This window comes from Artibeus jamaicensis, unplaced genomic scaffold (assembly GCF_021234435.1).
Source record: "Artibeus jamaicensis isolate MK-2021 breed Jamaican fruit bat unplaced genomic scaffold, CSHL_Jam_final contig_465, whole genome shotgun sequence".
NCBI lineage: Eukaryota > Metazoa > Chordata > Mammalia > Chiroptera > Phyllostomidae > Artibeus > Artibeus jamaicensis.
In genome coordinates this window covers 29,317,665-29,331,770 of record NW_026521843.1, presented here as the reverse complement: position 1 = coordinate 29,331,770, position 14,106 = coordinate 29,317,665, and the positions used below count along the sequence as shown (strand labels likewise).

The following is a 14,106-nucleotide window of genomic DNA, read 5'->3' as shown; positions in this document are numbered from 1 at the left end:
CCAGTAGGCCACCCACTCCCTGGGCCAGGGCCACAGGTCACACCCCCCCAGGGGCACGCCACCCACGGTCCCTCCGAGAGAGGCAACACCTGTGCCATTCTCTCTACTTGGTCTCAAGCCACAGGCACATTTCCTCCCTGCTCAGCCTCGTTTCCCCACCGTGAGGGCGACACCCAAACACCCACCCCTCACCTCCCATTGCAACAATGCCAAGAGCATGAATGGGGCAAAGTCCAGAAAAGAGCTTTGAACTTTTCTTTAGAAAGAAGCATGATAAATACAGGGCATGAGTAATTATTATCATCCGGTTCTACCGTAAACAGGGAAAAGGGCAGCTGAGCTCAGAGAGACAAGTTTCGGGGCACAAGGTGACACCAGGGTGGAGCCCTGTGGTTCCTGGTAGACCAATGACAGTTCGCAACAGAGCTTCCACCTCACTGGGAAAAATGAAGGACCATGTGGGGAATGTTCCATAAAGCTGAATCTGTACCATTCAAAAAGCTGCCATCAATTCTGAAAGCACGTTTGTCTTGGGTTTTTTTTGGTGTTAAGATGTATTCCCTTTTAGGGAGTGACGGTGACAGAAAATGGTACAGTGTGGCTGTTATTTTTTTAATGCCCATATTTGGCAGCATTGAAAGCTGGCTACACGCTGTGGGACCCGTGCACTTGAATTTGAAATGTTCTTGGTCTGTCAATCCAGCAGTGGCCAGGGAACCCCAGAGCCCTGGCCCAGGGTGAGGATGCCGTGCAGGAAGTCGCTCAGTCTGGGCAACAGTCCCTCTGCTGGGCAGCGGGTGTGTCACCCAGCCTCTGTGCCTCGGCGTCTCTGTCAATAAAAAGGGAAGAACGACCACATGTGAATCCCCAGGGTAGGGGAAAACAGATGAGGAAATACTTCACAGAGGCAGACTGGGACCGGTCAGGGCAGGAGTGTCGCCACCATCATCACTACATTAATCCAAGTCTCCCTGTCACTGTTTTATCTCCACTGCAGGACTTAGGGACACAGCCCCGAAAAGTAGCCAAGAGCACTCAGGGGGGAGACAAACAGGCCTGTGCTCGGGTCCTGGACCTGCGACTCCGGCCCTTGGCTAAGTGACCGGCCTGTCCTGGGCCTCGGTCTCTTCCCCTGGAAAATGGGGATACGAGGAAGTACCACTGAGAGGACTACCACGAGGCAACCAGGAGATGGTGTGATGCCTGGGCTCGGTGGATGACAAGTTATGACAAATGGTTCCTTTTCACTGAAGTCCACAGAACTGAGCTGGGCAGGATCTTAGAGGTCACCGAGAGTAGGTCTGAAGCTACCCTGAGGAGGTGCCTGAGGGCCGACTTCTCTGTTCTCCTTGTCCCATCAGACACCCAGGATATATGGGACTCCACCTGGGGCTGCATCTGCTGCCAGGAAAGATCATCCCCTCCCCCAGCTACACCCTGGCGTTTGGGGTAAGATGGAGAATCCCATACACTACTTTTAATATTTTATTTTGCCTGTTCAGCGTTAAGCTTTTTGGCTTTGGCCTAGAAAACAGGGACTTGCTCAATGTTATCGGTGCCTATGTATGTCTTTGATGAATAAAGCATGGTCCAATTTGCATTTAATAGATGTGATGTGATGAGCAAAACAATTTTCACAACAATACATGTGCATACTGTTTGGCCAATACAAAGAACAAGGTGTTGGCATGCAGAAAGCTCCAGGTGAAAGTTCTCGTGCAAAAGCACAGCCTGCCAAATATGTACCCTGTGATTCTAGTAAGGAGAGAAAGCTTTATATGTGTGTATGTGTGTTTGTTAAAAAACAGAGGAAGGAGTGAGGGTCACACACCTGGTGGGGACCAGTGCTCCACACTGGGGGTGGGGACGAGTGTGGGAGCCAGGCTGGCATACAAGGTCTTTGATTTATTATTCGAACTACTTGTTTGTATAGTGAACTTTTTATAATAAGCCAGAATCGTCTCTATTTTAAAAACAACTTAAAAATATTTCATAGAGTCTACTGGAAAGAAAAAAATTAAAAGTGGTCTTAGTAGGAAAACCTTGGGACGCGCCAATCAAATCCAACCCCTTTGACTGACAGATGGGGAGCTGGAGGGTCCAAAAGGTCAAGGGACATGCTCAGGGTCAAGTGGCTGTTTTAATCCAATACAAAGTCTCCCAGAGCTACAATAATCCCTGTCGAGGAGTCTAAAGGCAGGCACCTCAAACTTCCAGTGTACCCTCTCTGCATGGCTTACAGAAAAAGCCAGATGCTTCTCCGGCCCCAGTGTACTACTACCCAATTGCCCACCATTCCCTTTCACTCTTGCTCACTGACGCATTTTAGTGAAATTCTCGTAAGAGGAACCCTTAGATTACACACAGCTTCCTGAGCTTGGAATGCCCTGTCCTACCTCTGTGTGTCTGTCGCCCTCACCCTTCAAGGTCCAGCTCTCCCCCAAGGGTCCAGTGCTAGTGCTACCATCACTCTAAGGAGTGTTCCCCTTGGACTTGCCTGTGCATGTACACCATGCCTGTGGCCTATGTCACATGTCACAGGCCACACTGGACAATGCGCTGATAGGACTTATCTTTCAGGAGACCTGCAAGCTCCCAGAGGACAGGGTCCATCTGTACTCATCTTTATGGCCCTCGAAGTACATAACACAATGCCTTTCACATAGCTGGTTGCAATCAAAAGTTTAGGTCAATAAATACATGACTTTAGAACATCTCTTGAAAATCACATCTTCTTTGGGTCTCTAATGATATACTAATACCTGCACTATAGCTCAGCATACACTGTAATCTGTTTGTCTCAAAGTTTAATGTGCAATAGAGTTTGTTAAATGCAGGTTCTAATTCAGATTTTGCATTCCTAAGCAGCTTCCAGATCATGCTCAATCTGCAGTCGGGTGGACGTGCTTTCAGTAGCAAAGGTCTAGAGAAAGCCGTGACTATACTTCCCTCCATGCCTCCCCTCAGTTCCTGGCATACAGCAGGTGCTCAATAAATGCACTTGGACTTAAACTGGCTTGCCCTGTTACTAAGCTCTTCTGTCACTGGCCAGCTCTGTGTGTTTGCCTGTGTCCAACTAGACCTTAGGCTCACTCAGGTTTCCTTCCCGAGACCCCCAAGGAGCACACAGGACCATGCACACACCAGGTCAAACAAGCGCTATCTAATGGAAATATAACTTAAGCCACATGTGTAATCTAAATTTTCTTAGAAAATGTTCTAGTCACATTAAAAAAGGTAAAAACAGGTAAAATTAGTTTTTAATAACACTTTAACCCAATTTATCCAAAACAGTATCATCTGAACCTGTAACCAATGTAAAGAATTCATGATCTTTTACATTCTTTGTTTTGTACTAAGTCTTCAAAATCCAGTGTCTGTTTTATACTCACAGCACATCTCAGTGTGGACTAGCCAGATCTCAAGTGCATGTGTGGCTAGTGGCTACTGTCCTGAATAGCACAAGGCCAACCCTGAGAGACACTTGCTGTTCGGGTGACCGAACGACCCAGGGAGACTGACGGCAGACAGCAGGCAGGAGGAGAAAGGGGACCGCAGGCTTGGAGGGGCTGACAACTCACCGACAGCCTCCCATGGTTGAGGATGCCGCTCAGGTAGTTTCTGGCTTCATTCATCTTCGGCTCATTCTTTTCCAGCAAAGGGATGGAGTCCTTTATCTTGGCATTATTCTCCTTCAAATACTGCTCCAGGAGGGCCTCCGCCAGGAGCAGCTTTCCAAAGTCATCTGAAAAACGGGGCAGTGGTCCCCTGAACTTGGCAAATGTGGAGACTGGTACCTGTCCCTGTACTGACCCAACCACCGCTCACCCCAGCACGTAAATGGCCCAGGTTTGAGAAAATCAATAAAGACACTAGTTCCATAAACTTAAATAGCCTCGAGGAAAAAAAAACAAAAACAGGCATTCTACCATTGTACCAGCATAAACCACCCTTTTGGCTTTTTAGTTTCATGGTTGGGAAGGCAGAGTTCCTAGGACTTGGGACAAATTCCCAGAATTCCAGAATTTAAAATGAGGGACAAAGTCATACCCATGCCCCACTGTGGGTAACAAGTTCTTAAACAAAGAAGGAATTTCTCCAAATGGCCAAAGTAGAAGAAAATGTGAAGCAGTTTAATAATGCGTTTGCACATGCTCCCAATTTCCATGTAACCATACTGACTGGGTTTTCTCCACTCTGGAGGTATTTTATTTAATGTGACCAGTGGGGAACCTAGCAATGAAGTGCAGAGTGAAGGTAGAAAGCAGATTTACATGTGCACCAAGGCAATTCCTTGAAGAGCTTTAGTACTGACACACTTTTTGGAGTTCTCTCCTTTATGTTAGCTTATCTGCAGACCTCACCACTCAGCAGGTGAATTTATACTGCTTGGTTTAATTTGCTGCCTCCCCTACCACACTAAAAACTCCAGTCTTGTGACCATTATATTCCTGCTATCCACGGCCAAAGCAACTTGGGTGGAGATGGGATTCAGGTGTTCACTGTGCAGGGCCAGAGGTCAAGCGTGCTTTCGTGATGGCCTCGGGTGGCAGTGACCAATGTGACTGGGTCATTGACCTTCCTCCTTCAATCAGGGCGAGGGCCAGGCCCACCACTCAATATAGGAGCCCAGTAAACAGCTGCCAAGTGAATGGGAGCCTCTCTACTACCTCAGGAAGAAGCCAGGAGGCTCAGGTAGTCACGTGGGCATCCAAAATGGCGCGCGGAGTGTGTGCTTGGTCCCGTCTCTTCAGAGTGCCCTTTCTGCTGTCAGGTAGGCATCCTCAGACCTGCCTGGGGATGCCACTGACTCCTCGTTTTCAGGAGCACTGCAGTTTGCTCACAACTCAAAGCCACTGGCCCCAGATTGCATGTCTCTGAAGAAGACTCTCCATCCGCAGGGGAGATTCCATGCAGAGAGCATCCCCAAAGCCCAGATCCCAGAAGACAGTCCCCCTGAGGACACCAAAACCTTTTAGCCAATCCTTTCCTCTACCCACCTCACAATTTCTAAAACTAACATTTGGAGGACATAGCCAGGCAAGTACCGGGTTCCAACTATCATCCGTTGCTGGCAGGGGAGAAGCTGGTAGGACATCTACAAAGGGCAATTTAGCAACACATATCAAAATCATTTTTGTGCATGCCCATTGACCCAGCAATTCTGCTCCCACAGATGTGTAAAGCCACCTACATATAAGGTCACTCCTGCAGCATTATTTATAAATTGAAAATTAGAGACAACTTGTATGTCCATCAACAGGAAGCTGATCAAACAAAGCATTGTACACCCATAAAAAGGGACACCACGCTGCCATAAAAAGGGGTGAGGAAGCTCAGTATGTGCTATTAGGGCATAAACTCCTAACTAAATTGATATGAAAGCAGAGTCCACACGGTGGACATAATGGGCCATTGGTATTTAGGCATCCATAAAAATACAGGGTCCGACACAAATAACACCCCTTTCTTATTATATGAAAATATTTTATTACAAAATCATAAGCATGTAATTCTGTAACATAACACTATCACACTCAAGCACACCATATGATATTTTAGGTGAAACGTTCAAATTGCTGTCCATCTCGTGCGAGACATTCACATACCCTGCCAACTACGCTCAATGGTGTTACTTCTGCCAGAGTCTGTATGTGAAAAAGATACACAAATATCTGAGAATCCCTCTGGTTTACTGGGAAAGGGGGTGGAAACGGGAAGACTTTTTACTTTCAGTGGGTACCTTTGGAAGGTTGACCCCTGTGGACATGTCACCTATTCACAGATGAAAGTTGAAATCAACCCCGGAATGAAAGGCACTCATCTCAGCTAGAAGCTGGGGTGGGATGCTTAGCAGCAGGCGTCTGAGCAGCAGTCCCGAGAGGCGGGCCTCTAGGCAGAGTGTTCTTCCTCACTTGTTTTGCCTCTATCAAAACCAGGGGTGGGGTTAGGAACCTGCTCCTCAAAGGGCACCGCCCCTTCCTGGGCTGTGCGGTTGGTCCCTGCCCTCCTCCTTCAAGTGCACAGGTGCTGGGGACAGCCAGCTCCCCACCCAGTTCACAGCAGCAGAGCCTTCCTGCCTCCTGGCTCTGCCTCCGCCAGCCAACTGCCCTGCCCAGAGCTCCCCACGGCTCATTGGCTCCACTCCTTTCCAGCCTAGAGAAGCCAGCTTCTTTCCAGATAACCCTCAATCTGGAAATACTCCCCAGGGCAGTGCCACTCCTCAAAATGATGGGCGTGGCCTCTGAACACCTGCTGCTCAAAGTGTTGTCAGTGGCCTGGAACGGGTAGGTCTGTGAGGGTCTGTGACCCAGGCGCTGGAGGGGAGTGCAGAAATTTAGAGTACACATTCACAAAGGTTGATAATAATGTGGCAGAATGATTTTAAATCTGTTGAACAGTAAAAAACTGGAAGGGTAGAAGTTTGTGTATCTCATGAAAGTACTGGAGCACATCAGACTGGGAACGTAAAAACATAAAAGAGATCCTTCGCAGACCAGTTGAGAAGCGCTGCTCTAAACCTTGAGAGGGCCTTTTAATGCGAAAGGGTAGGAAAAAGAGAAAGGGGGACTAATGTTTGTTGAGGGCCCACTGAGTACCAGGTACTTTACTACACAGTATCATTTAATCAGCACAAAGGTAGATATTATTCCCATTTTATAGATGATAATGGAGATACGCCATGGGCCACAGCCCATAACAGTAACATGACACAACCAAAGAAGAGTCCTTCTCCCTTCATACCCCACAGAGCAGTCTCCGGGCCTTTACAAATGAAGAACAGTGTAAGAGCTATAAACAGGGGGTGAAAAAGTGAACAGTAACTCCAAGGACAGGAATGAGAACTGCTCTCACTGTTTTATACCTAGAAGCTTCCGACTACATTGTAAACACTTCAGGTCCTTCTCCAGAGCTTTTCTCACTCCTCTTCAGCCCCCGCTCGATCTCTTTGCTAGGATGAGCAGACACTCAGTAAGTGCTGGGAATTTACTTTCTTTTCTTCCTTCCTCAACTCTTCTCCCTGTGCCATTCTTTCTCCTTCCCCCCATTCTTTCCATCCCACTATTCTCAACTGGCCAATCTATGGGACTGAAGGATATTTTGGAATGAAAAGTTCTAGATTTTTCAGTTGTGAAATAAGAATGCAGGTGGACAGCGGCTTTCCTGTCCTTCTTTAAAGAGAAACAAATTGCTTTTTATCATCATGTTGTCCAAATTTTACCCCCTACCCAGTTTGGGTAAACTGTTCCAGCTTCTTTTCTCCCGGCCCCCACCAGGGGCATGAGGAAGGCCTTCCTAACCGAGTGACACGGACTCTGGGATCCCAGCCCAGCCCCCTGCCCTTGACAGAGACCTGAATGAGGCACCCCTTGGTGGCCACCCAGTCTGCCCACCCATCTTGTTTTCGACAGGCCTCTGTCAGCTGGCTTCCTCTCTGCTCCCGCCCCTGTCCAGGCTTCTCTCAGGGCGCCAGGTCAGAGAGCCACTTCAAAACGCCTGCCTCCTCCCGGCACCCCCATTTGCAGAAAGGTAACCCCCTCTCCACAGTCTGCCAATTGGCTGTTTGGAAACCTGGGTCCAGCCAGCAAGCCTGGAGTTCAGACCAGGCCCTTCCTCACTAGGTCACATGGGGTCCCAGCGGTGTCCCCAGCTGCTCACCTCACAGGACTGCAGAGCGGTGGGGCTTTCCAACCATCAATGGACGAGGAAGAGGCCGAAAGTAGTGAGAGGCCACCTGCCTCAAACATCCCCCCTAACTCACCTGAAGAAACACTCAGAACAATCTCCAGTTCAAAAGGAATTATTCAGTTAAAATACAAAGGTTGGAGGGTGGTGAATGCAGACTAGGAAAGACTTCAAGACGGACAGAGAGAGGGGCAGGTTTGACATGGCGAGTGCAGTAGAAGAACATCAGAATCAAGGAGGTGAGCTGCGAAGTTCTTTCAGCTTTGCTACATGCTTGAAATTGTCACGATAAAATGTTGGGGAAAAAAGAGAGACCCAACTTATTAACCACATGCAATGTGTGGCCTTCCTTGGATCTTGGTTCTGACAGAGGAGCTATAAAACGCAGTGATTAGATCGGAGAGGAGGACTTCCGCCAAGATGGAGGTTTAGGTGGATGTGCCTGCCTCCTCACACAACCAAGTTTAGGGACAACTAAATATTAGCATCAGAAAACACAACCAGAACACGGAAAACTGAACTTTTCGGAAGTCCGCTAACAACAAATTCTTCGGCCCGACCGGTAAGGGGCGAAACCGGCGTCGGCTGAGGAGTTACAAAGGAGGGCTCGATCGACCAGGGCGCGGAATCCAGACGCGCGAATCCAGTCGCACGGGTTCCAAACCCAGGATTGGACCTAGTGAGCGACCGAGCGGCCCACCGGGTGAGCGACTACGGAGGAGACAGTGGGGAGGCGGTGGCAGCGAGTTGACTGTGGTTGCCTGGTTGCACACGGGTGAGGGAGTGAGCGGTTGGACCGGCGGCGGCAGCGGCCATTTCCCCGCTCTGACCACGCCCCCACATACAACGTCACAACCCAGCGACCTGGGAATCCAAGGCGCCGCTCCTCCCACTTAAAGGGCCAGAACAGACCAAAAATGTCACAGGGAGACCTCAAAGCCCCAGAGATAAATCTAAGTGACGAAGAAATAGCAAATCTCTCAGACGCACAGTTTAAAACACTGGTCATCAGCTTCCTCATAGATCTGGTGGACTATAGCCACAAATTAGAGAAACATATGAAGGCTAAATTAAGGGAAATGAATGGAATTCCACAGGAAACCCATAGAGATGAAAAAAAAACTGGGACTCAAATCAATGGAGTGGACCAGAAGGAAGAAGAAAAAAATCATCAAACAGAAAGGAATGAAGAAATAAGAATTCAGAAAAATGAGGAGAAGCTTAGGAACTTCCAGGACATCTATAAACGCTCCAATATCCGAATTATAGGGGTACCAGAAGGGGGAAAGACACAACCACCAGTGGAAAAACTATTTGAACAAATAATAAAAGAAAATTTCCCCAATCTGGCAAAGGAAATAGACTTCCAAGAAATCCAAGAAGCCCAGAGAGTACCAAAAAAGTTGGACTCAAGAAGAAACACACCAAGGCATATCATAATTACATTAGCCAAAATTAAAATGAAGGAATGAATCCTGGAAGCAGCAAGAGGTAAGGGGACAATCACCTACAAAGGAGTCCCCATCAGGCTGTCAGCAGATTTCTCAAAAGAGACCTTACAGGCAAGAAGGGGCTGGAAAGAAATATTCCAAGTCATGAAATCTAAAGACCTACAACCAAGATTGCTCTACCCAGCAAAACTTTCATTTAGAATGGAAGGACAGATAAGGTGCTTCTCAGATAAGACCAAATTCAAGGAGTTCATCATCACCAAGCCCTTATTATATGAAATGTTAAAGGGACTTATCTAAGAAAAAGAAGTTAAAGAAACATGAACAGTGAAAGGACAACAAACTCACAGTTATTAACAACCACACCTAAAATGAAAGCAAACTAAAAGGACAGCTAGATCAGGAGTGGAAACATAGAAATGAAGATCTCAAGGAGGGTTAGCAACAGGGGAGTGGGAGGAGGAGACGGGGGGAGAAGGTACAGAAAACAAGTAGCATAGACAGTAGATAGAAAATAGATGGGGGGAGGGCAAGAATAGTATGGGAAATATAGAACCTAAAGGACTTGAGACACATGGACATAAACTAAAGGGGGGTAATGGTGGGGTTGGGGGGGCAGGGTGGAGGGGAATGAAGGGGGGAATAGAACAACTGTAACAGCATAATCAATTCAAAAAAAATAAATAAATTTATAAAAAAAATAAAAAATAAAAAATAGATCGGAGAGGCCGCTGCAATAATGGCAGGGCAGTGACACTTTTCAAGAATTCTTACTTAGCAAGTATAATACATACTGCAATGATGCAGCGCAAGGGAGAAACAAGGATAGAAATAGCTCAAACAGACTGTTCTTGATCATGACAGGGACGCTGCTGATGGATGGGCACGCGACACTCATCGTCTCTACTTCTACTTTTTGGATGTTTGGGAAATTTCTCATAATCAAGTTTGCTTTTCTTTCTCTTTAACCACTTGGATGGGCTCTTTCTACACAAACAAACCTCACCGCAAACAGCCGTACTCTGCTCCATCCTGACCAACTCTAAACCGGATGTGAGTTTGAAAGTAAATGTACAAAAAGCAGCAGTACCTTCCCCCTGGGTGGGTGGTGGGGCGCAGCGTCCCCAGACAGGAAAGGCGGGTGGGGGCCCCACCTGAGGGAGTGCTCCTGGTCCTTCACTCTCAGCAGACCAGAAAGAGGCACCCCCGGCGGGGCCTTCACATCCTACTCCCTACAGTGAAATCCATGTTCTGGGATTTTGGGTTTTGGAAAAAAACCCACAGATACAGCAGGGCCTCTGTCTGTAAAGTGGGGTTCAGCTGGGGTTTGGGCCCTCCCCATACCCTCCTCCCCCTCCCAAATTATATAACTGTTGAAGCTTCTGGTCACTGACTGTAGGGGCCTAACAGGCCGGGTGTGGGACTGTAAGAATCTCCTTCCTGGGTTGCAGGGGCATCACCACAAACACCCCTCCCCATCCCAGAAAATAGGCTCTCAGTCCCCACAGTGATTAAGAACTCTGTGGAGAGCCCTGGCTGGGTAGTTCAGTTGATTAGAGAGTCATCCTGATAGTTTAAGGTTGTGGGTTCGACCCCGGGTCAGGACACATACAAGAATCAACCAGTGAATGCATAAATAAGTGAAACAACGAATCGGTGTTTCTCTCTCTCTCTCTCCTTTCTTCCTTTCCTCTTTCTAAGATAAATCACACCCATACACAGAAAAGAGCCCCATGGAGAGAGAACCAAAATGCTCCATGCACGGGCTTTGGGAGTCACTTGTTTTCCTTGCTCATGTGCGTGTGTGCATTTTGGGACAGTGTATCTGGGTTTAGCAGGGGGTGGAAAGTCACTCACAGAACCAAACCCAAAAGCTGACAGAAGAGACTCCCCCACCGTCCTTCAGTCTCCCCTGTGCTGGTGAGACCCACGGAGAAGCCAAGGTGGGCTCCGTGCACCCTACTCAGTCACTGGCAGATTTGGTAGCAGGGACTCAGGCTTGGGTAGAGGCTCTGCCACATTCACACGTGACTTCTCTGAGTCTTGGTGTCCCTGTGTTTAAATGGGGACAATAATTTCTGCCTTTCTCCCAGGCTTGTTTACAAAAATTTAAAAATACAGAGAGAAAGCACTTTATATCGTACCATTTAGAAACGAGGCCATAGCATTTTTGCCCAACAATGCTTCATAGAATATGGTAAGTTTGGGAAATTTGGTATTTATACTCTTCCCTCGGCTTGCACATCACGGGCAGGTGAGCTTATTAAAGGCCCTGAGAAGTCCTGCAGTTTAAAAAAGTCCGTTAACGATATTTAATCCATGAGGTCCAATTTCTTAACTAGTGGCTCTCTGAACCCTTTCTTCCTGGGGTACGAATGAATTAACTAGTCAGTGTCCCTTGGGACACTTCTCTAAAGAAGAACTTGGGAAATACTGCATGGACTCGAGGAGTCCCGGTTCCTGTCTGGGCCCCAGTGTGTTTCTCCGTAGTGCCAACCTCACTCACATTCCCATGCCTGTCCCAGGCTCCAATGCCCTCTGCATAGGTCACTTCCATTTCCACCCTTACCAGACTCACCCCAGCACATCACCCCATGTAGGGGAGAGAAGGGAACTTGCAATTCCTCTCTTCTTCCCTGAAAATGGGTGCTCACCAGCTTCTCCCATATATGTACCAGCTCTGGCTACTGTCCCTCACTGTCATGCTTAGACCTACCTCAAAGGTTCAACCTGACCATGCATCAGCCACCTAGGCCCCCTCAGTGTCCTTCTACCCTTCCTCCTCATTGGGCAGACACACTCTGCTCTTCCCAGCACCAGGGAGAGGTCATTCTGCTACTTCCTGAAACCCTCTCCCCTTCCTCTGAGCTCCACGGTCTAACACACAATTGCCCTCTGACCACCTCCCTGCCTCCCCATCCACCTTGGCAACTCTTCAAGCTGGAATTGTGCACTACACACCTTTGAGGTAGGAGTGCAAGTGGTTAAAAAGATGTACTGAGAAGCCTGGGTTCAAATACTGATTCTACCACTTATCAGCTGGATGATCAAGGCACTTCTCTGTGCCTTAGTGCCCTTATCTATAAGTGAGGCAAACGAGAGTACCTGCTTCACAGGGTTGTTGGGAGGACTTAATGAAGTGATTAAAGTGCTTCGAACAGTGCCTGGCACATAGTGATTACTAGGTAAGTGTTGGCGATTACTATTCCCATTATTTTCATTCCTTCCCCCCACAGAGCCTTCCACAGGCAGCCTTCAAAACTCTCTATCTCTGTTTATTTACCCACTTCCACAGGGCTCTGAAGTGTTCAAAGCTAGGGCTCAGGGAGGGCTCTCCAGATGGAGCTGAAGGCACCAGGGACAGGAGTAGAGGTTGGAGACTTGGGCAGGGCTTCCCCCTCTGCCTCATCCGGGTGCTTTCCCACCTCAGTGCAGAATGAGTCTAGCCTAGCCAAACCAACCCTACTGCTTAAGCCTCCGGCTACCAAAACTAGAAGGCTCCCCAGTTTGGCCACAAATGAGGAAACTGAGGCCTACCAGTCCTCTTTCACTCTTCACCACCCCACCCTGGTGCTTATCAACCTTTCCAACTAGGTCTGCTGTGGACAGAGCTCTGCTGTCAACTTGACTTGGGGGAAGGAGAGGTAAGGCCAGGACAGACACACAACCTTCACCTGGTGGAGTTTAAAGACCTGGGCAGGGATTGCGAGTAGTGGACGGGCGGTGCAAGAGTCCACCTCAAGCCCTAATCTGGCACATGCTGATACTATCATTTCAAAGTAGACGGAGTTGCCCACATGATCCTAAAGAGCACAGAGTAGAAGACGTTTATCGCTCTCCCCCAAAACACCCAATCTGCATGATTTTTCTCCTGGGCCAGAAGAGCCTTTCTAACTGACTTGGCACTCCTCAGACCAGCACTACGAGTAATACCGAAGACGGCCGTCGCGGGCTGGGGGGCAGTCGCGGTGCGCTTCCTGGAGGAGGCGGCGCTTTTCGCGCGCTCCAGCTGGTGAACCAGCCCCTTCCTTCACTCACCGGTGTCCAGAGAGGTGAACGAGGTGCCCGGAATGGCTCGCCGGTGGCTTCCTCCACTGGGCACGACCATAGCCTGCATCTGCCGGACCAGCTCCGGCATGCGGTCCCAGTGGCCCTCGGCGCGGCAGCGCTCCAGCTCACTCTCTATCTTCAGGTGGGAGCCGTGCGCGCCCTTCGCAGCCATCTTCGAGCGGGTGCTGTCATGGGAGGTGCGGCCAAGAAGGGGAGACCCGGCCGGGGGCGGCGTCCCGGTTGGGGTGCACACGCTGGCGGGGTCGATGGGGGAGCGGACGGCAGCAAGGGCCCTGGTGGCGGTGGGACCCCAGGGGGCCGCGGGCGGGCAGCAGCAGCACTTAGTGCACCGCTCGGAGCCTCCGGGCTGGGGCTCCGGCTGCGCGGCCGGGACGCGTCCAAGAGCAGCCTCCGCCTCTGCTGCAACAGCTCCTGACGCTGCTGCCGCCGCCGCTGCTGCAGCAGCTGCCACAGCCCCCGCCCCGAGCCCGGGCGCCTCCAGCTGCGGACCCGCCCCTGGCCTCTGCTCCACCCCTGGCCTCTGCTCCACCCCTGCGGGGGCGTGGCGTGGCCCCGGCGAGCTGGGCGCACTGGCGGCCACCGTGGCCACTGCAGCCGGGCGCGGGATGAGCGCTCGCGCCCGCGCCCGCGCCCGCCCCGGCGCCAGCCCCTCGCCCCACAAGCAGCGGACTCCGCGTTCACTTTAATGCTGTCGGGAGCCCCGGCGCCCGGGGGCGCCTTGCTCCCCGCCCCCTTCCCATCCCATTGGGGCTCTTAGCCTGGGAGGCCTCCGCCCCAAGGTCTCGGCTTTGTGTGGTGACCCCGTCACCACTGCTGCCCTCGACACGTCACAAATCCAGGGAGAGGCCCGCCGGTCCGGAGTCCCCAACTCCGAGAACCAGCCTTCCGGGGAACCCTC

At 50.0% G+C, this 14,106-nt stretch overlaps 1 protein-coding gene across 2 annotated transcripts in view; it reads right to left on the bottom strand.

Moving 5' to 3' along the window:
- Positions 1-13,670, bottom strand: part of TTC7A (tetratricopeptide repeat domain 7A) — a 114,175-nt gene extending 100,505 nt beyond the window's left edge. The window contains exons 1-2 of one of the 2 annotated variants that reach the window (XM_037161180.2): positions 13,176-13,670; positions 3,582-3,745 (exon numbers count right to left, since the gene is read on the bottom strand). In XM_037161180.2, coding sequence (XP_037017075.2) covers positions 3,582-3,745; positions 13,176-13,359 — 348 coding nt within the window. In that variant the 5' untranslated portion in view covers positions 13,360-13,670. The remainder of the gene's footprint in view (positions 1-3,581; positions 3,746-13,175) is intronic. The other variant, XM_053667004.1, reaches the window with a different exon arrangement.
- Between the last annotated feature and the right edge of the window lie 436 nt (positions 13,671-14,106).